Here is a 24198-nt window from a genome sequence, read left to right as displayed (position 1 = left end):
GAGAGAGAGAGAGAGAGAGAGAGAGAGAGAGAGAGAGAGCGATGAAGCGTTGTAATTGGAGATCCCTCGAGCCAGTGGTACCAGCTCTTGGTGAAAAAAAAAATACCGACGATGTTGCCACTTTTTCGCATGAATTAATATTTTTTCATTTATTAAAAAAATACAATCTGAAAACCTTTCATGCATGGAACAGATATAAATAAATTTGATTAGCTCCAAAAATAATTTTTAACCGGAGATACTTCCTAATATTGTCTGAATTTTGAATCCGAATGGGAAAAATTTTTTTGTTCAGCGATTGGTTTTCTGCAGGAAAACAATAAAAACCCCTCCGCCTCACCTCCTACATTTCCTCCTCGCCCGATTATCCTTAATAATAACATGAATGTAAAATCTAGATTTAGTTTCTCGCATACTAATTTTTCGTCAGAAAAAATCGTCGAATTTAGAGTGCGATAATCTCGGCTTTATTGCTGGAAAGAATACAAAAATATTAAAATTCATAATTTTTTTTTTGCAATGCAAGATTATGGAAAGTTTTGGAAAAATTTCCAGTATTGCAGCAGACTCAGATACTTCTTTCCTGATTGTTTCGATTTTTTTTCATCATTTTTTTGGATTATTTCATTTATTTTTGGATAAAACACATTAATTGTCCGACCGAAAAATCACTTAAAAATTGCATGAAGGGAGTGAGTATTTTTTATAATTTAATTTTCCCTACATCCACTAGATGTAAATGGATATCTTTTTAACAGTAAAAGGGAGAAAAAGTGTTGATTACACTCAAATTAACCTTCTCGCAATTAAAAAAATATATGGCATTGAACGATAACTGTTCTCATATTCATGATGCTAATTAATGACAAGGTTGACATCGGTCAACGCATATTATAGAAATAATTACGACGCACGATCGCCGTTGATTAAATTATCATAGTGACGACTAGCAGTACGACAATTTAATCAACATCGCAATTATTTCTCCAATATCCCTTGACCTTCTTGTCATGAATGCCATTGATATTTCGGGAAAGGGGTAAAGTGTAGCAGAAAGTGGATCCCTGGCAGAAACTGGTTTCGTAATGATAACTAAATCATTATGTTATTTTTTGGAAAAATTTAGCTGTCGATGATAACCTAAATTAATAATAATAAAAAAATAATCTAAATGGTTCTTTCCTATCAAAATTCAACTCGTAAAAATATGGGTTATTCGCATAGGAACAAAAATAGATAAATTTTCACACAGTCGACTTTTCTCAGAATCCATATTCCCGCTAATTCATCCAACAAAACATAATCCTCCTGTTCTTATCGTCTCGCGTATGTTTTACTTTACCACCAGAGGTGTCACCCCACAGTGTATCCCATATACGGTGGAATATTACGGTCATTAATCAATGCCAGGTCTCGGCCGAGGTGACGAGGTCTGACGTCCAGGGCGTTTCTCTCCGGCGTTGTGCTTCTTTTCAAAAGTGCCGTGTGAAAACCGGCGTGCCTCTTCTTCTCCTTGCCATTATATTACAGGCATCTCCGTAAACGTTATAAATGCAATGCACGAACTCGGGGGCACAAGATCCACTGCCGTTGAAAAAAATTCAGACTCGCTTCTGTGAACCCTGAAAATTAGAATTAAAGAGTCAATGACTCGTTGATCAATTATTTCTTCTTCTCACAAACATACAAAAAATAATTCCGCGAAATAGGATTATTATAGCAGAAAAAATTACGAAAGGGAATAAGGAAAAGAATGAACGACTGGGAAATGCGTTTTTAATTCCGCATAAGTCCGTATACCATTCGCCTGTCGGCGTTTTTCCTCTGGGGAAAAGACGTTATTAGTGGAGGCATTAATCAGAGCGTGGGATGTGGGGGGTGGGTGGTAGCAAGCAGGAGCCGAAGAAAATGCCAGCGGGCGGTGGGTGAGATATGAAACGATGGAAAACTTAGCGGAGGGCCACCCCTTATCATCCACCTCAGCAGCGCCTCCACCGCACCGCGGATGAACCTTTATAATGAAAAGAAAAGATGGCGTCCCTGTGGGGGTGAGCAGGGAAACGAAGAGGGCGGGCAGGACTCTCTTCTCTTCTCATCAGAAACCACTGCATGGATTCAAGGCTCAAATGAAATTGCTTGCTATAAAAATGATACCAACACTATGTGCCTCTGTATATGCCGAGTGGGTATTAGGTCTCGTCTGCACAATGCGCTTCTTCGAAAATTCGGTTGCTTATCGAAACATTATATCTTATAATAGGTGTCACAGAATGTAGAAATTATCAAGCTCCCCCGATTTCTTATTTCCTCTCCAGAGAAAGAAGAGCTTCACCAATGTCCAGTGGTCGTGGTTGTTAAATCACATGGTTCGGCTAGACGACTAGGCAGTCGGGGTGCGAATCCCAATGCGGGTAGAATTTTTAACTTCTCTTCGCACAGATTGGACTCGTGTCGAAATTCAAGATCTACCTAATACTGGTAAATTTTTTATCATAACACTTATGCGTTGGTGTATTCGAATTTAATTCTTATGAATTCCAATGCATTATAATCGCTAGAATTAGTTATTTCTGTGATTATAGGATGCTTATCAATTTCAGTTAGGATGCCCTTCTAACAGCAATTTTTTAATTAATATAATTTTACTCACATAATTTACTATTTAAATTAAGTTTATTCATCGTTATCCCATCGAACGATCGTCATGCCTCCCCAGTCGGCAACCACGCGTAGATCGGCGTGAGTGGTAATGGCGCACTCAGGCTCGTACCTCATCACAACGGATGATCCTCACATAATCTTGATGAAATTTTTCCCGTTCAACAGGATTGTTCAAAGAATTTTTAATTGAGAATCAAGTCACACATGAAATAATCAACTGGACACCAACAACTTGTAGAGAAATCAAATTTTATAAACCTAAAGCAGTCATCAATGTAACAAAGTATACAATTGATACGTGCCGAGCAGACATCCGTCACGCGCGTTCATTGGTTGCACCCCTACCATGCTCCTACCGCTACGTATGTCACGAAGTTCGTTCAATGGGTTAAATTGTTTGTTCGATCGCTTCGTAGAAATATAATACTATATTTCAGCGCTAGTGAAGAGTACGATCTTCACCAGCTTTAGCCTTACCCAAGGTTCGCGCCGATGTGGATGCAGCTGGTATGAACCCCAAAAACGGTTCATTACCTGTACCGGAGGAGGGACTACCAGATCCTGATAGGCGGGACCTTTCACAGGATTAGGGTCATATTCTAAGAATTTAGGTATAAGTTGTACTACTAATAAGTCCTTCTTAGTACCGAATCTGCAAAGAAAGAGCACTTGGTAGAACTACTTAGGACTTAAATTTCGATACGGAGAGGTTCGACTAGGTGGCTGGCCTTCGGATCTTGGCTGGAAGCAGGCCCTTAATTTCTACCAGTAAGTTAAGGGTTCACTTCTGCTTATTACGAGTTGGCCTAGCTACCTCGGCCCTGGGCGAGCGGGAGGTTGCAAATGAAGTAACTGACTGTACCGACGCAGATTTTCTGTGGTTCTCTGCACAGAGAGAAATATTCAATAAAAATTACATATCTTTTCCATAATTCCGGGGTGAATTATGGTTGTAGGAAATTTTACGGAACTGTCACGGAATTTTTCCAGAGCGTTCCATAATTTTTATTTGAATCTCCTGTGAAACATTACGATACCGTCACTTAAATTTTCTGAGTCGATTCCGTAATCGGTGAGCGAATTGTGAGTTCCCTAATTTTTACTCAACATTTCTCTCCGTGTGTGTCCTTTGTTTACGAGGGGGTAAATGCGGTGCAGTGCATGAAGTTGGCCACAGCTGTACCGGAAGCGAGGGCATAGATGGCTGTATAAACACATAGGAGGTTTTCAGCATAAATAACAAAAAAGAAACAAGAATTCAGACATCTTCATCAAATATGACGCAACGCCAAGAATCACCTGAATGGCATTGTCAGGATGGCTTGAATTTTCATCTGGAGTTTTGTTTCTCGGGAACTTTTTTCTAGTGAAGAAAATCCTTATTTGGTTCTTCTCTGGTATTGCGCCCACATTCATTTTTCCTTTACAATCGCGAGCGAACGCGGAAAGAAAAATCACCAGTTCTCATTACGCTCGACACGTAGGCAGCTTTATGAGTCCTCCTTCTATAGACAGTATACCTTCACCCTCCCTCATCCCCTTACTACAGCATCCAACATATCCTCCCGTTGGCTCGCGCGCAAGGAGATATTATTTATTTCGTAAATTAACTCCAGCCCGGGCCAGAAACGTGACTGGAAAATCTTTGGATTTCCACGCGAGCTCTTTCGCGCGGTTATTAATCGATCCCATTCCTCGGTTCTGATTCTTGTCTAAATCCGATCTCTTTGTCTTTTCAGTTCTGGCTGAGACTCTATTACGTTCTGTTTGAAGGAAAAAAAACATTGTATGAGATTGAGGAATAGAAATCAGAATTATTCATAAGAAGTTGAAACGTTGTTGAAGTGCATGAAGCGTCGAATGATCCTCTTGCGAATAGTAAATCTTTCAATGTTCTCGTGTAATTATGCAGTTTTAATAGTTTGCGGGCTTCAAGGAATGTGAATAATCGTGAGTGAAGTTGAAATAATTTTTTCTTTTTGATGTAAATTAGTTCCTTCTACTTTAAGACTGAAACGTTACGGAAATTATATAATATGTTTGCCAATGAAAAACTTAACTCTACGGACGAGACTCTTATTGACATTAGTCGATCTGAAGCAGAATTTCCCCAGTTTCTCGCAATTAAACCTCATTTCTCACCTTCATCTATTGTGGTTGTACTGACGTATCCTTATAGAATAAATGAAGAAGCAAAGGACGGGGGGTGCAGTGCGCGCGTGACGGGCAAACGAGATTCTTTCCGTGCTTCCCCCACCCCATTTCTCATTTATATTTCACTGATTGCCGTTATTTCTTCCGTTTCATTAAGTTTCCCAGTGACCAGCCGCGCATCTTCTTTCATTCCTTATCGTATACGATGTGCGGAGTTTCTGAAAGAAAGAGGAAAGCAGGATGTGGCATAATTACGTGGGGAAGTGAAGGTAATGAGGGCGAAGAGATTATAACATTGATGTCGAATTCATCATAAGTTGAGGCAGATAGTAAAAATGATGTACGTTATGCTGTTTTCAGAAGAAATTATTGATAAATTTATCATTGCCTTCATTGAATGCAACATAACCTCATAAATTCTACGAATTTGAATTTTAGTAACGTGTAACTTTGGGTTCTTCAGGGTGTAACTACTAACTTCACATTCAACGATCCTCAGTGGTCGTAAAATGAAAAACAGTCTCTTTAAGGAGGGACCTGTCTTTGGTAGCTCAACGGGCATATCGATACGTTGAATGGATCCGTCTGTAGTCAGGTGCGACTGATTAGATGAAACCTGATCAAAACCGAGTGAAAAACTGATTCAGGGTTTTTGAGACCAGGCAGCTTGAAATCACTTTGATCAGATTCGAATTCTATCACCGTGATGTCAATTTAAGCAGGGCATCCTGAAATAAACCATATCAGATTGAGATTTCATCACCCTGATCGCAATCCGAACACGTCGTCAGTCGCTTCAAGGGGCAGGCGTCTTGAGGGTCAAAAGTAACAAGGAGCAGGTGACTTAAGATTCACAAGAGTCAGATGTTTAAGAGTCCGGAGTTCTTAACCTTCAAGTGGTCGCATCGTGAGAGAATGCTAAACCATACGCAACCTAGAAGGCACTACTGTAGAGCGAGTGAGAAGCTAGAAAATCGCGATCTCTTAAGGGTCAAATGTTTCAAGGGTGAGACGTGTCAAACATTTCAAGGCTCAAATATCTTGTTTGAAAGGTCAGACAATATAAGGTTAAGAAGTTTCAAAGATCAAATATCTTGAAGGGTCAATTGACTTACATGTCAGACTTCATAAGGGGCAGATAATCATAAGGATCAGCTGTTTCAAGGTTCAAATGTCTTAAGTATCAGAAATCATAATTGTCAAATGTAAAGCGGAAGGTGGGCGGTGGGGGAAAACGATAGCGCGAAGGGGGTGAGAGAAGGTGGTGAATGAATTCACCCCTACTACCAGAAGTCTGTCTAAAAATGATTTATCCTCAATAATGGGGGAATAATATTTATTAGATGATACATGCAAATGAATGTCATATTGACAATACGGTATTCACAATGCAAGAATAGTATGGTAGTGGTTAGGGCGTAGGTTTAGTAAGCGTAGGATCCCGGATTCGAAAGCAACTCTGGGCTGAATAATTTGCGATAATGAAATTTGGTTTTTCCGCAATAAATGTGTTGCGGGATGACCAATAATGTCGAAAATGGCAATAACTTCCTCCCTTAGGATCGGGAAGTTAATGATCGCAAAAATGATTTTTGAAAATTTAATTATTATTTTTTGATAATGATTATTAGTAATGAAACTGGACACGTTCCTCCGCTCCGGATCCATGGGGCTTGATCAGGTTCGGGTCCGCCAGGTCTGATCAAATTTGGATCTAAAACGGCGTTACATCTTTGATCAGGACCTGATCAATTCACATAATCACATTCTGATCTGGTGTCAGGCCGAACCGGATCAAATTCTGATCTGGCCCTGATTGAAATTGCCACTCACGCACACTGAGAAAAAATTCTAATATCCTAAACATATTTCCTTGAGACACGTAATTTTTCTTTAATCGTAAAATCCTCCCAGGCATGTCAACTTACGTGGCCCGAAAAATCAATTGGTTATTTTATCAAAGAGAAAAAAAACGCGGATAATTTACAAAAACTAATATATTATTCATTAATAATTTTTTTGAAAAGAAATTTATATATTATTCATTTTATTTGAGAATTCGAATACGTAATAATGTTGTGCCAGAATTTTGGAAGTCGGAGAGTAGTGTTCAATGTCACGGTTGCTCCGTTACTGACTTCTTCTAGCCGAGATTTTCATGCCTGAGCAGAGGTTTGTTTTTTTGGTACAAGTTGAAAAGAAAGTATTTCTAAACGCGTTGAACAGAGTATTTGTGAGAGAGAATATATACTTTGAATCGTTGCGGTTTTAATTTTCATTTCAGTCTTGAGATTTTTACGCAACACAGTCAAATGATTATTTATGTACAAAAAGAAAAATATGCCTTCAAGTTTATATTCAATCGACGTATGATATAATGAAAAATTATAATTAATAATTAAATTTGATATGAAACTCGAAATGACTGTTGGATCGCAACAGAGGTCTAGATTCGGTAGTCCGCCATCATGAGAAACATTTCAAAATTAAACTAAAAACATTTTCTTTAATTGAGTAATTATGAAAAATAATGAAAAAATTCAATTACTAGTAGTTATTACAACTCTAACTATTCATTCTTAGTGATCGGGAACACTGAAAATTTTCAAAATAATCCGATAGTATCTAAAACTTCATGCCTTTCAGAATTTTGTGATCGAAGTAATAAATTTGACAAAAAATAGGCACTCCGACAAAAAAAAACACTCATGACGCGTAAGTTTTTCTCTTCGGAAATGGACACTGACAAAGATGCGGTTTACGATCACTTACCAGGTGTTTCATATTAAAGGTATCAATGCAACCCAGGGAGGGATTTTTGTCTGGTGAGTACAGCAAGAAAGAGGGAAAGAAGAAGAGAGAGTTATGATACGTTTTATATACGTGATTCTTATCTCCTAGCAGCGGGCGCATTGCATGTCATCGACAATATCGTCTCCCTTTTATTTCACTTATTTATCATGACATAAAATTTAACCAGCCATCACCAATATTCAGTCAACATACGTGAGACGATTCGCCTGAATTTTTCCATTCTTAAAATATTTACAGGTATTTTGAGCCTTTTAACTGAGATTGATCACTCAAAGAACACAAAATTATAATTAATATCCTTAGCATGACTGAATAGAACAATTTCAACAGCTAATAACCGGGGGCAACTGAGATCACTGCTATTATGTATAACGTCTGGAATGTATGCTCGTGAAAAATGATTTACCCAGCACCCAGAAATTTTGGACAAAGGGCGCGAACATTATTAGCCATCCAAAACTATCCTGCCATGGTTTTTATAACTACTCACCTTTTTTCCGCGGCCTAATTATCGTGTTACACACGATGGTAATTATGATGATACCCCATGCCAGGGATTATGATGATCCGATCCCGTGGCCTCAGGGGGTCACCCGTGAGCACATTCCGTAGGATGCTCTTAAAAACTTCTCTAACTAGGACTCATGCATGACGAACAACGCCTTCTGCAAATCATAGGCTTGGTCTGTATTTAGAGGAGGTCCTAGAAGCTCCATATGTGTACAAATCATATTAGCCTATAATTATGCGAATTCTAAAACACCTAGTTGTAAAAATCAAGGTGTTACAAACTACGAATCAAGGGTTTTACGTTGGAAAATTATACAGTGCATATTCACGAGGATCACTGAAGCACGTGCGCAAAGTTTTATTGTAGTCAATGAACGAAAAGTAGAAAGTGCTGGTACACTCAATTCAACTTGTAACTAAATCAACTCTGTACATTTTATACATTTTTTTCATTATCGTAAACTTGCGATACTCGTGATAATTATGAAAACAATTATCGAATAATTGACTGAATCATTAAGGGTAATTTGTTCACTACATTTCTAACTGAACATCGAAGCCTCGCATCGAAGCCTCGCATTTTAGTTGCATTGCACCGTAGATTTTTGAATATTTTGCAAACATTTTATGATTTGAGCTTTGAAGTTGAAACTTAATGCTTTATTTAAACCGGTAGGAAAAATTCAAAACATCTGATGTCCGGAAAACTATGAGACATCTACTTTTGAAAAAACGTTCACGAAATAATTGAAAAATGTCAATTTATGAGTACTACACCATTTTTCCTTTAAATTATTTCGTCATTTAATGATAAATCATTCGAAATTGTAACAAACTTGAAGATGATTTAAATAAAATCCAGAAAACTTGACAATTACCTGATCCTGCCATATACACATAAAACACTGCAAATTTTTCCGATTATTAAATAAGTGAATTCCGATTAGTTATGCGTAAAATACAAATAAAGTTCAGTGATTGCGTCGTATTAAAAGATGCTCCTGAGTTACAAACAATTTCACACAGGTTATTTTACCTAAAATTTAGTTTATTGTTATTTTGCAATGAAAAATGGGGTATTTACTGGATTTAACTTATTTGGATGTTTAATATGAATTTCAAAGAATTTTCCAATTGACAGATTTTTTTATGTTTATTACATTGGGTCGCTCATTTTTAATTTCTTACTCCAACCTTTCTTTTTCCTTTTTGTTGATTGATTGATTGGATTAAATATTCGAAAAGTTAAATTACAACAGTTTAATCTAATGGATTCATCGAGTCAATTCTTAACGCGATATTGAAAGTCGATATGAATATTAAAGTTGGTTCAAATTTATAAAATATTTTTATTTTCTTTGGTTGTATTATTTATCAATCGATCTAGTTTTAATTGATTGTGATTAATTGCAAGCGTACCCTGATGAACACCGCATCAATTCACATGAGTATTTCACAGCCCGAAATTAGTGATTTGAATATTTTGTAGATTATCAGTAGTTGGATGAATCATGATAATTCAATTTGATTGACTGATTTGCATATCACGATTTGAATAGGACGGTTAAGATTGAATATTAGTATTGGATGGTAGAAATTTTTCACGGGTCTTGACAGACTGCTAGAGCAAAACTGACTAAATTTTTCGAAACATACTACAAAACGTCTCTTTCCGTCGCGTTATTTTGAATGGGAGACTCACTAATCTCACATTGCGAGTGTTTGGCTACAATTTGACGTAAGAAAGCAACATAAACTACAGTTGCTTACATTAAAATCCGAGAAATACTAAAATGTTACAGTTTCATAAAATTATTGTCCATTGATCAGTTTAAATGATAAATTTGAATTAGTGATAAATTTTAGTGAAATAAAAAAAAACAGTCTGCAACTTTATATCAAACTTGATATTTTACACAGCGTTCAATTGTCAGGACAACTTGACGATGACCGGATCATTTCCCGATCAGGTTTATTCTATCTTATCGGGAACGTGGCTGCCTTGATAATCTCCCGATGATCTACCCAGATAAAATTTTCCAAAACTCACGGTGGAAACCACCTTTGATGAACTCCATAGGTTGCCAAGGCGTAGTAGCTCAGGTCTCAGCCAGCTAGATTCTCATTGTTGATATTAGGCTGAAATGGTGACTCATAAGGCCATCAACGAGGCTCACTTTAGGTCTAGTCCAGGCGCTGAGTATTACGGCTAAGTACCTCAAGGGTCATGCGGGGCTTAACCAGTCCTCAAGAATAAAGTCTACCTTCAATTGACATTATGTCCTTCTGGCCGTAAAGCTATCTGACACCTTTATTTATTGATTACTAGATCGAACATTTATAATCTTTCGTTTGTTAAGCAGTACAAGGCCATGAATATGAGGTCAACTTTACTGGTATGATGAAATTACATAGTTTACATAGAAAATACATCATCTGTTTTAACATAATCTATTGTTTTGGATAATACAATTATGAAATCATCCTTGAATCACCTCATATCAGATTCCCATGTGTAATGGATAAAACAAATATGAAAGAAAGACACGCTGAAATAGCACAATGACCATGTGACGAATGACCTGCAACACCATTGATGTACTTCGGGGTACTGAAAAAATTAAATCATAAAGAGTTTCTAGAAATGAATAAAATTTGAGTTAATTAATAGTAAGATGAATAAACCGGTAGCGAACTGATACGTCTGATAATGCCCCAAGCAAAACTGGAGAGGGAACCTTGCGTTCTATCCGCGAGACTGCATGGTGGGGAGAAACCTATTCATATGGGACGGATGTTATTACTTTTTACGGGTTAAATGTCTTTTCAAAAAAGAAAGTATAAAGTATGAGGCGGATACACCTCCGGGGCGCTGCTTCTACGGAAACACTGCGGTGGCTCATGATCCCGCCCTTATTGCCATATTCACCTATGATTAAATTATTAACGCATCATGGAAGTGTTAATAATATCTGCATGGTATTTTCACCGGAATAGATTTATACTCTTAGAATTGGCATTTATGCGATTTAATTTGACGATAAATTAATTTCAACACTCAGAGAAATATCGAAAACAACAAGGTATAAACTGTTATTCTCCTATTTTTTGTTCGAAAAAAATCGTCGATGCACGCGAGAAATTTCGATGTAGGAGAGGGTAGGGTAAAAACGGACCGAAAGGGCAAAACGGTCCACAATTTTTGTTTTTTTTTCTTCCCTTCAAATCAGGAACTCTGAATGTGTTGCATAAAAAGTGAGTTTCTTGGATCGTAACCGTCACAGGCGGTTTATAGACAACAAGTGTCGTTGAATCGCAATTTGAACAGATTTGCTAATCATCTCAAACCACAAATGACTTCCAATTTGCTCCATTCGGAAGCAAAAACAAAAATTATCAATTTTCTGTCAGTGGTCCGTTTTGCCCTGCCCGAGTGGAAATTGCTTCAGGCTCACCTGAAGCACGATCAGAACTTGATCAGGTTTTTGCAAGGTTCGACTGATCCGGTGATTCCTGATGAGAACTTGATCAAGTTCGGATCCAGCAGATCGGATCCGAAAAACTACAGGCGGGTTCAGATCAAGTTCTGATCAGGTAGAGATGATCAGATGATGCCTGATGAGAACTTGTCCAAGTTTTGATCCAGTAGATCGAATCCGAAAAACTGCAGGATGATTCAGATCAAGTTCTGATCAGGTAGAGATGATCAGATGATGCCTGATGAGAACTTGTCCAAGTTTTGATCCAGTAGATCGAATCCGAAAAACTGCAGGATGATTCAGATCAAGTTCTGATCAGGTAGAGATGATCAGATGATGCCTGATGAGAACTTGTCCAAGTTTTGATCCAGTAGATCGAATCCGAAAAACTGCAGGATGATTCAGATCAAGTTCTGATCAGGTAGAGATGATCAGATGATGCCTGATGAGAACTTGTCCAAGTTTTGATCCAGTAGATCGAATCCGAAAAACTGCAGGATGATTCAGATCAAGTTCTGATCAGGTAGAGATGATCAGATGATGCCTGATGAGAACTTGTCCAAGTTTTGATCCAGTAGATCGAATCCGAAAAACTGCAGGATGATTCAGATCAAGTTCTGATCAGGTAAGCACGATCACACCCTGAGGTCGGCTGCCTGACCCCAATTTGATGAAATTCGGATTTGATGTCTTTGATCGGCATTTGAACGGGGTCAATTGAAGAGAAAATGATCAGATTCAGATCCGATCTACCTGACACTAATCTTAATAAGTTTTTCGGATAATTTAATTAACCATTATTATACTATTCAANCTTTCTCTCCGTGAACCTGATAAGGACCACGGTCCAGGTGACCATGTTTCACTCTTGCCTGGTTCACGGACTCACAATAGTTACAAATCAACAAATTGCTCACTGGATTAATAAATTCGGCGAAAAATAAATAATAAATGAATTAATTGTGGTCCCAGAACCGGCCGATTGAAAAAAAAAAAAACGAAAAAAAAAAAACACTCGGAGCGGGACCTGACATTCGTACTTTTCGGTTAGTATTATAGTTCTGTACCCTATCCACTCGACCACCTTGTCATTCTTGAAACTGGTCATTTATTTAGTGTATATCAATGATACTCCNTACCTGACACTAATCTTAATAAGTTTTTCGGATAATTTAATTAACCATTATTATACTATTCAAATTAAGTTTTATCAACCATTATCAATAATTATTTTCAATCTTTAAAAAAAAACATTATACTATAAATTAAATTAATTCAATTTAATGAATTTAATTAAATTAATCAATTTAATTAACAGCCAACCCTTCTTAAATATACAGAAGAGAGGGATGATGATGCCGTAAATACGTATCAGAGGAGTATCAAACGTACACGCAAATGATCTTGAGAAAAAATCACCAAATATCTATTTATTTATTAGTGTTATTGTTATTATCATTATTATTATTCATTAATGAAATAAATAAAAATTTAATTGAACATATTTTATCTCTGAGAATACACACACACCTCTGCGAGATCAGGAATAATCGTAAATTCAACGAATACTCCGATACAAATCATATAGGCAATGTATAGTTTACTCAATAGTAATATAATGTGATAGCATAGTAGTTAGGGCATCCCCTTACGATTCAATCCCCAGCATCGGTAAAAAAATAATAAGCTTTTTCAGAGGTAATATCAGTAGAGATTCATTAAGAGAGGCGGCCTATGGTGAAAGAATTGAATTATCTTTTGTTTTGGATTAATTATCATTGATAATTGTTATTGATACTGACAGACAAGTCATCCGGTTTTCATACAGTTGAGTTGATCAAGTTCTGATCCATTCGTCCTGATCAAATCCGGATTGTTCAGAGGCGTAACATGCCTGATCAAGACCGGATCCATCAACTTGATCAATACCTGATCAGTGGTCAGGTCTAACCTGATCCAAACTCGATCAAGACCTGACCGGAATTTCCACTCGGGTGAGGATCCGTTTTGCCCTGCGGTCCGTTTTGCCCGCTTGGTCCGTTTTGCCCCACCCTCCCTTACATTACCAAAAAAAGTACTTTTCACCAGTACCAAATGGTACTTGAAGGAAGTTTCCTTGTATAAAGTTCGGCAACTACTTGTCCCAAGTATCTTTGGTGACCTTGGGTGAAGCACAAAATCTGCCGACCAAGTAGAAAAACCCGAATAGAAATTTTAATATTTGACTGGCCAGGCCCTGGTCTGCTGTGCGCGTAGAAAAGATCCGGTCCGGTTAAGGTTATCACATCAGGGCGTGATGGGAAATGCAATTTACACACGAACGCAAAGCATAATCAGGACCTGATTTCCAAACACGGAGAGAAATATTCAATAAAAATTACGTATCTTTTCCGTAATTCCGGAGCAAAGTGTGGTTGTAGGAAATTTTACGAAACTGTTACGGAATTATTCCAGAGCGTGACGAACTTTTACTTGAACCTCTTGTGAAAAATTACGATACGGTCACTTGAATTTTCTGAGTCGATTCCGTAATCGGTGAACGAATTGTGAGTTCCGTAATTTTTACCTTTCTCTCCGTGAACCTGATAAGGACCACGGTCCAGGTGACCATGTTTCACTCTTGCCTGGTTCACGGACTCACAATAGTTACAAATCAACAAATTGCTCACTGGATTAATAAATTCGGCGAAAAATAAATAATAAATGAATTAATTGTGGTCCCAGAACCGGCCGATTGAAAAAAAAAAAACGAAAAAAAAAAAACACTCGGAGCGGGACCTGACATTCGTACTTTTCGGTTAGTATTATAGTTCTGTACCCTATCCACTCGACCACCTTGTCATTCTTGAAACTGGTCATTTATTTAGTGTATATCAATGATACTCCCACTAAAATGATAGTATTGAACTGAATCTACAATAATATCAACTACTGATTGGTCGAAATCAGAATTGAGGGAATTGTCAAAATAAAACCGACGTGAAGGTATCACGAGACTTCGAATAGTGGGCTCTGATTGGGCGAACCGAGGAAAGAGAAAGTTTTCCATGATATATTCCTGGTACCTGAACAAGTGATGTCACTCTCACGTTTCAAAAATACTTACCCTAATTTTACAATATTCAAGATGATTTGATTGTATGGCAGTAACTTTCTTTCGTGTATAACCGTTTTTAACCAATAGCTAGACAGTTTCGGAGTTCTTCTTCTGTTAGAATCTTTAAAATCTACGGAAACGATTCCATAGCGTAACCTAAAAGTATAACAAAATATGTATCCAGAAATATTTGAAGAAAGTAATATTGCACCTAATAAACTGGATGAAGTTTTCATCAACTCACGAATATCCCCAGAACCATTGGAAATTATCCAACAGACTCCATGCAGTATATGCTCTGACATCACATCCATCACGAATGGCCAATAGCACTTCCTTCATGTATGAATAAAAATATTCAACTCTATCCACATCAATGACGCCTGACCGGAGGCTGGCGCCATTTTCCAAAATGTAGATTGTGGGATTATTGAACGTTTTTGTTATCTTCCGCAAGACCCCCCCTATACCTTTGGGGTACACCTAGAAATAAGGAATAATCCTATCCGTTCTAATCCGAAATTCTTAATAAACAATGCTTTGAAGATGTTTCGTTACCCCAAATCCCATGGAAGTAGTTTTCCATTTAGAATGATTCGTGTAAATGACACCTATATCATCATACCATCTTCCATCAGCAGTCTTATTCGCTGGTTCGATCATCGCCGGCACGTAATGATTGAGACCCAAATAATCAAATGTTCCCCTGAAATAACATTTTACACGTACAATGAGAGAAAAACAACTGGGAAATTGTGTTTGTCATAACATAGTCAATATATTTTTGCTAATAAATTAGCGATTTAGTTCAGAATTTAATTTCTATGACCATGTATTTTAAATCAATTCATTAATCCTTCAGGGACGGGGCCCTTCTATTACCAAGCGTACTGTGTGCTCAATACGACTCGAATTCGATTATTTCTAATGAATGGCAAATTATGAAACCGGTATGTAATTGAGGCCACAGTATTCCGGTTTCCAATTTTGTTTGTCTGATCAAGTTATTCTTCATAGATTTAGGAATAATCAATTTTGAAAACTAGCGTTCACATTCGCATGGGTCGATGCCATGCATCGACCCCGTACGTAACGGGTTAAATGATACATTGAATTCAACATTGCCCCAACATTGGTAGCCAACATTGCTTCACCGTTGAAAGCTAACATTTTTCCAATGTTAAAATTTTCTACCTTCCCTGAATATGAGTTACAAAATAAATTTCTTCAACAATAGATGATGCAATCAATCTCATGATTGAACTCGGGTAAGATGACATTAGGACGAATATTTTGTTTTCATTTTTTCTTATTTTTGCTGCCGAATGAAAGCTTCATAATCGTTCGAAATTAAGTTTCCAAATTTTTGTGTCAAAGTAACTAAATATGGTCTAAAAATTCTAAATATGTGATTTTTAGGTAGTGTCTATATGTATGTATGTATACACTGAGAGAAAAATCTGAAGTTCGATTTACAATAAGAAAATAGTTGAGGCAGTTTTGGTGAACGATACGATTTTTTTTTTGTATGCGGCACATAACATTATAGAAACTTCACAAGCGTAATTTTTCCAAATCAAAATCCAGTTAAACTAACCAAAGTTCAAAAGTACCCACGACCAATATATCGTGAGTGGAACTATAAAATAGTTGCAATGACTATATTCCATTGTAGTAATTACTTCTCTGGCCATAGTCACCGTAACCCATGAAAAATTGTTGAGGACTTTTTGACTATAATTCGATGGTGATGGAATATAGTCAGAAGAATCATATTTTTCTCTCAGTGTATGTGTGTACTTTTTTTCAATTTTTTTTTGCAATCTTCTTTATAGNGTGTGGTTGTAGGAAATTTTACGAAACTGTTACGGAATTATTCCAGAGCGTGACGAACTTTTACTTGAACCTCTTGTGAAAAATTACGATACGGTCACTTGAATTTTCTGAGTCGATTCCGTAATCGGTGAACGAATTGTGAGTTCCGTAATTTTTACCTTTCTCTCCGTGAACCTGATAAGGACCACGGTCCAGGTGACCATGTTTCACTCTTGCCTGGTTCACGGACTCACAATAGTTACAAATCAACAAATTGCTCACTGGATTAATAAATTCGGCGAAAAATAAATAATAAATGAATTAATTGTGGTCCCAGAACCGGCCGATTGAAAAAAAAAANGCAGTCTTATTCGCTGGTTCGATCATCGCCGGCACGTAATGATTGAGACCCAAATAATCAAATGTTCCCCTGAAATAACATTTTACACGTACAATGAGAGAAAAACAACTGGGAAATTGTGTTTGTCATAACATAGTCAATATATTTTTGCTAATAAATTAGCGATTTAGTTCAGAATTTAATTTCTATGACCATGTATTTTAAATCAATTCATTAATCCTTCAGGGACGGGGCCCTTCTATTACCAAGCGTACTGTGTGCTCAATACGACTCGAATTCGATTATTTCTAATGAATGGCAAATTATGAAACCGGTATGTAATTGAGGCCACAGTATTCCGGTTTCCAATTTTGTTTGTCTGATCAAGTTATTCTTCATAGATTTAGGAATAATCAATTTTGAAAACTAGCGTTCACATTCGCATGGGTCGATGCCATGCATCGACCCCGTACGTAACGGGTTAAATGATACATTGAATTCAACATTGCCCCAACATTGGTAGCCAACATTGCTTCACCGTTGAAAGCTAACATTTTTCCAATGTTAAAATTTTCTACCTTCCCTGAATATGAGTTACAAAATAAATTTCTTCAACAATAGATGATGCAATCAATCTCATGATTGAACTCGGGTAAGATGACATTAGGACGAATATTTTGTTTTCATTTTTTCTTATTTTTGCTGCCGAATGAAAGCTTCATAATCGTTCGAAATTAAGTTTCCAAATTTTTGTGTCAAAGTAACTAAATATGGTCTAAAAATTCTAAATATGTGATTTTTAGGTAGTGTCTATATGTATGTATGTATACACTGAGAGAAAAATCTGAAGTTCGATTTACAATAAGAAAATAGTTGAGGCAGTTTTGGTGAACGATACGATTTTTTTTTTGTATGCGGCACATAACATTATAGAAACTTCACAAGCGTAATTTTTCCAAATCAAAATCCAGTTAAACTAACCAAAGTTCAAAAGTACCCACGACCAATATATCGTGAGTGGAACTATAAAATAGTTGCAATGACTATATTCCATTGTAGTAATTACTTCTCTGGCCATAGTCACCGTAACCCATGAAAAATTGTTGAGGACTTTTTGACTATAATTCGATGGTGATGGAATATAGTCAGAAGAATCATATTTTTCTCTCAGTGTATGTGTGTACTTTTTTTCAATTTTTTTTTGCAATCTTCTTTATAGGAGCTTAATAAAGTTTCATGAATTTTTCCATGGATATAGACGTTAATAGGCTCTATTCATCGACATCAATTAAAGTTGAATTATTCATAGAGTTTGTGAAATATTGGTATTTTTTCAAGAATCGATTTTTCGACGCTTAGTCCAAGAATTGTTATCAGAATGAAATGAATCATGGCTTAAAAAATTTGTATTGATAGCCTCTTGATTTTATTAGAATATGATGCAGATCACATCTATCACAGTTGAGCTACAGCATATAGTTCGTGAGATTTTTTTTTTTTTCGTTTTTTTCATGATAAACTGTAAAAATTAACAGTCATATTGTTACGCCCCAGATTTGGTCAATTGCGTTATTGTTGAGTATGTGGACACACAGCATTGGCAGCATGACACTTGCCAGTGTAACTGGATTATGCTGACCGAGTGATGAAATGTAAACAATCACTGTATTATTTAAGAGACGGTTGGGTCTGCATAGATGAGACCTGAATTGGACTCCGACACGTACAAAAGTCGTAAACTCTTTGTAATCAGTCTGATGACACACTAGTTATAATCATGTAATAAATTCTCATATTTAAATGCCGATAAATCATTGGTGGGATTTATCCCTTTAAGCCTAGAACCTACTATAATTATAAGTACCCCCCACGCTGGGTACAACAATATCAATGAAATCATGGCTCGAAAGGATTGTTTTGATGCTTTCTCGATGAAGTGCAAAGGTGATGAAAACAGCATAACTATTTATTAAGTTGCGTAGTAGCAATATGAGGCTTTACGTCATATGAAGGTCATATGGGAGTTATATGAGGACATTTGGAAATTATCTGAGGTCATATAGTGTCATAATAGGCTCATATGGGATCATACAGGGTCATATGACGATCGCATGGGGTTCTATACGGGAGTCATATGGAAGTCATATGTGGTAATATGAGATTCATATGGGCTCCTATGGGGTTATATGAAGTGATATGGATTCATATGAGGTTCATATAGGGGCTGTATGAGGTAATATTGGAGTAATATGACATTATATGGGGGTCACACGGGGTCATGGGGGGGTCAGACTGGTTCATGTACCCATATGCTCATATAGGGTTATATGGAGGTCATATGGGGTTATATGGAGGTCATATGGGGTCATATGGAGTCATATGATGTTATGGGGTCATACAAGGATCGCATCAGCTCATACGAGAGTCATATGAAAGTCATGCGGGATTATATGGAGTGATATGCAGTCAAGGGTCATATGGGGGTTCTATGGGCTCATGAAAGGGTAATATAGGGATCATAAGAGTCATATGGGTGTCACTATTCAAAACAATAAACAATAAGAGTAATAAATTTCAAAAATAGAGAATCCACTCGGAAACGTATTGCTAATTTGCTAGCAACATAAACTGTACCCATATACAGAAAATGCAATTATCCACTAGTTTTTTATCACAATTGGATTCATTTAAACAATTATGCAACAATATTTTTATAATAATAAATAATGACAATATTTTTTCAGCTATCATCGAAAAACTATCAGTTACATACACATATACATACATATATCCGGACATGGCCTAAAAATAACATATTGGAACTTCTGAGACCAAAATTAGTTATCCTGACACAAAACATTGGAAATTTCGGATTTTTTTTTATCGTTATTTTACATCGCTTCGACCCGGTTAGGGTATACTGCGATGATGATGAAGACTTTAAATGGTTAGATCGCACCATTCTACCCGGCCGGGATTTGAACTCGGAACCGTTTGCATGGGAGGCAACGAACTTACCCACTGCGCCAAGCCACCGGGCTAATTTCGGATTTTGATGGGTACAATGTTTCCATTCAAAAGGAAAATTTCGGCAAACGGCACAATCCCTGCTACAATTTTTTATGGATGGAAAACAAAAATTAGAAGTATAGAAGTAAATTAGAAAATCCTCCAGTCAAAAATTTACAAAAGTGAAGTAAATGGGAAGATTCTTTAAACTACTACGAATAATTTTTAGAACTCACGCTGACTCCCATTTGATCGATGATCATGGCGATATTTCATACTTGGTAATATCTAATTTCGTTTGTTTAGTGGAGCAATCCTCAGAGTGGAAAGCTCAATGGCCTCCTAGTAACGTCAAACTATTCAGAAGGTTGCTGGTGGCAATAATAATTCAAAACTCCCGAAAGAATGTCCGAAAATACGACACATTACCCCTTAAAGCCCACTAATCATTTGCAAAACTTCCAATTTCCAATCGGAGCACGAATGTATGAAAATACTTTCCTGAGTGCTCCTCGCCCTCCGGACCCACGGGTGCAATGTATTAGATAAAGTATTCCGGATTACTGAATATTATTCCGGAATCCAGAATGTAATGGATTAAGGATTGACGCATTCAGGAATACACATATTCCTGATTCCAGAATATGACATATCACATTCGAGGATATTTTTTTCCGTGTATAGTCTTTTCTACAAATTTGTCTCTCTGTCGGTGTATATCGAAAAAGTACTGCTGATTATCAATTTTATAAGATATTTAAAATGCAAACTCACTTTATGTAATCGATCCACTGAGGAGAAAATTCTGGTAATCTGGAGTGAGTCAATCCTTCCGCTTTGCTGTTCTCTGCAATCCTCCTCTTCATTACCTCTGGATAATCTCCATTTGTCGAGAATATCGGATTCAGTATCCATCCTCCTTCAAAAGCAAATGCAATGTCCGCACTTTCTGTATCATCCTTCGATTTCGGAAAATAGTATCCACTATTAACGGCCAATCCAATTTTGCCTTTTTGAATTGCCCGGAATTCCTCATCATAAATATGATAAGTACGTGCATGTGCTTTTAGTAAATTGTGTGCGCAAAGATAGCGATTCCGGTATGCTTCAGTGGTGGATAATTAAAAAGAAAAGATTATTGTTGAATCTGATGGACAATGATTCGCGTAGTGGTTATCAAAACGCGAAAAATTATCTATCCCACGCAAGTATATCAATGTTTTTTAGGGCTCGCCAAATAAGAAATAGGCGCTCACATACACAATGGCACTAAACTTTAGGCTTTTTGTTTTCCGGCCGGAGTATTGTATTTTGGCGACGAAAAGTCAAACGGGCCAAGATCGGGCCAGTACTAAGAGCCGAGTTGCCGATGCTTAGGTGCCGATCCTCAATCGGTCTTGGCCCAGACTCGGACTCGGCTAACCGAGTGGAAATTGCTTCAGGCCCCCCTGAAGCACGATCAGAACTTCATCAGATTTTTGTAAGGTTCGACTGATTCGGTGATTCCTGATGAGAACCTGACCAAGTTCTGATCCAGCAGATCGAATCCGAAAAACTACAGACGGGTTCAGATCAAGTTCTGATCAGATAGACATGATCAGATGATGCCTGATGAGAACCTGACCAAGTTTTGATCCAGTAGATCGGATCCGAAAAACTGCAGGATGATTCAGATCAAGTTCTGATCAGGTAGGCACGATCTCATCCTGAGGTCGGCTGCCTGACCCCAATTTGATCAAATTCCGATTTGATGTCTTTGATCGGTATTTGAACGGAGTCAATTGCATTGAAAATGATCAGATTCAGATCCGGTCCACCTGACATTAATTTTAATAAGTTTTTCGGATAATTTAATTAACTATTATTATACTATTCAAATTAAGTTTTATCAACCATTATCAATAATTATTTTCAATCTTTAAAAAGGACTATTATACTATAATTAAAATAAATTAAATTGAATTAATTTAATTCAATTAATCAATTTAATTAACAGCCAGCCCTTCTCAAATGTACAGAAGGGAGGGATGATGATGATGTAATTACGTATTAGAGGAGTATCAAACTTACACGCAAATGATCTTCAGAAAAAATCACCAAATATCTATTTATTTATTAGTGTTATTGTTATTATCATTATTATTATTCATTAATGAAACAAATAAAAATTCAATTGAACATATTCTATCTCTCAGAATACACACGCACATCCGCGAGATCAGGAATAATCGTAAATTCAACGAATACCCCGATACAAATCATATAGGCCATGTATAGTTTACTCAATAGTAATATAGCGCGATAGCGTAGTAGTTAGGGCATCCCCTTACGGTTCGATCCCCAGCATCGGTAAAAAAATAATAAGCTTTTTCAGAGGTAATAACAGTAAAGATTCATCAAGAGAGGCGGTCTACGGTGAAAGAATTGAATTATCTTTTGTTTTGGATTAATTATTATTGATAATTGTTATTGATATTGACAGACAGGTCATCCAGTTTTCATACAGTTGACTTGATCAAGACCGGATCCGTCAATTTGATCAATACCTGATCAGTGGTCAGGTCTAACCTGATCCAAACTTGATCAAGACCTAACCGGAAATTCCACTCGGGTAGCTGTTGGTTTGATAATATTGAACCGATATTGGTTGTCAGCCGTCGACCGATGATCGGCACCCGTGACCCACCGAATACATATTTTTAATAATTAAAAAAATTAATTAATACATTTAAAAAAATTTAATTTATATTCTTCGGCTGATTCTTCCTGAAGCAACCGATAAACTGTTGATAATAGTGGCATGGCAATTCTAGACCGAGGCTTGGCTGATTCAATCGGCTATTCGACCCCGAATATGCTCGTATATGAGCGTTTAGAGCGACCATGTTTAGGAAAACAGCGCCTTCAACGTTATTTAGCGAGTCCAATATGACACAAAAGCTATCTAATATTACAATAGTACATTTCGATCCTGTGACGAACTAGTATATTTCGTCATCAGGTCGAAAAAAACTTTTCTGGCGAATATGAGTTTGCAGCCCGAGCCGAACGCGAGGATTGCAATTATATGAGCGAAAATAGTACATTATGTCATGAAGCGATAGAAGTATCTGATAAATGACGAGACTTTCATATTGAATAAATATACACTAAGAAAAAAAAGTTTTCTGGGAAGTTTGTTCACGAAATTCATGGCTCGAAAATGGATCAGAAAAAATATTTTTCACTGAGAAACAAACGGTTTGGTGAAGGCATTATACTTGTCCTAAGGAGGAGAGAGAATTGGTTCACACCAAGAAAAGCCCTTCTCAAATCAACTGCAGTAGTTTTGGTATCAAAATATTCTGGATTTCACTACAAAAACCAGGTGTCTGACAGCTATCTGAATTTAAGATGTCAGATGGTAAAAAACGTCTGAATCTTCAAAAGTGTCTGAAAATCTGAGTAATGTCTTAAAATTTCAACCACCGTTTCTGTCTGAAAATGTTGGTAGACATTTTTTGTGTCTGAAAAATTTCAGGTATTTATTTTTAGATATTTTCTGTGTCTGAAATTCAATTATTTATGAGCGATTCTAATATTTCACTATTAAGATAACTCACCTGATTCAGACGGCAAAGTTCATTCAAACATTAATTTTTAAGATACTTCTCATGTCTGAAAAGTTGCCTCATCCATTGCAAATATTAGGTGTCTGACAACCATCTGAATTTAAGATGGCAGACGGCAAAAAACTTCTGAATTTTTAAAAGTGTCTGAAAATCTAACTGATGTTTGAAAATTTCAAATACCGCTTGTGTCTGAAACTGATATCTATATCTTAATTTCAGACATTTTGGTTTCAATTTTAGACATCTGAAATTAAAATACCTCCATTGATTCCGACACACTTCAATGTCTCAAAAGTGTCTACAAAATCGTCCCAAAAGTGTTTGAAAATTGTCTACAAAGACGTCTGAAATTCAGACATTAGTTTTCGTAATGTTGAGAATAAAAACAATTGAATAAATTGATTTAATTTGGTTTTAATGATGTCGCGGGACGAGACGAAAATAGTATATTACGTTACAAGTGTGAAAAAGGGGAAATGTTAATACGAGTGGCCCTAGTGGAAAAACCTACCCGAGTGGAAATTCTGTTCAGGTCTTGATCAGAAACTGATCAAGTCCGATCCGAAATTCCGATCAGGCGTGTTACGCCTCTGCCTTAGGTTTTTCCACTAGGGTTTCTCCGCCTTCCATCATTAGGCAAAAATTTAATTTAATTTTTTGAGAGAAAAAATTAGTAACTTCCTAGCCGGGAATCGAACCCGGGACCTC

The 24198-nt window shown here is 36.8% G+C and overlaps 1 protein-coding gene across 1 annotated transcript in view; it reads right to left on the bottom strand.

The window, feature by feature from the left end:
* Positions 1 to 10404: 10404 nt before the first annotated feature.
* LOC107042076 (myrosinase 1) overlaps positions 10405 to 24198 on the bottom strand; it is a 19361-nt gene continuing 5567 nt past the window's right edge. The window contains exons 4-8 of the mRNA XM_015262946.1: positions 20654 to 20984; positions 15274 to 15421; positions 14960 to 15198; positions 14725 to 14871; positions 10405 to 10750 (exon numbers count right to left, since the gene is read on the bottom strand). Of these exons, the coding sequence (XP_015118432.1) occupies positions 10636 to 10750; positions 14725 to 14871; positions 14960 to 15198; positions 15274 to 15421; positions 20654 to 20984 (980 nt within the window). The 3' untranslated portion in view covers positions 10405 to 10635. The remainder of the gene's footprint in view (positions 10751 to 14724; positions 14872 to 14959; positions 15199 to 15273; positions 15422 to 20653; positions 20985 to 24198) is intronic.

This window comes from Diachasma alloeum, unplaced genomic scaffold (genome assembly GCF_001412515.2).
Source record: "Diachasma alloeum isolate Michigan unplaced genomic scaffold, Dall2.0 Dall_scaffold_00410, whole genome shotgun sequence".
In the NCBI taxonomy this organism is placed as follows: Eukaryota; Metazoa; Arthropoda; class Insecta; order Hymenoptera; family Braconidae; genus Diachasma; species Diachasma alloeum.
The sequence above is the reverse complement of the archived record's forward strand: the minus strand, read 5'-3'. Positions and strand labels throughout refer to the sequence as shown.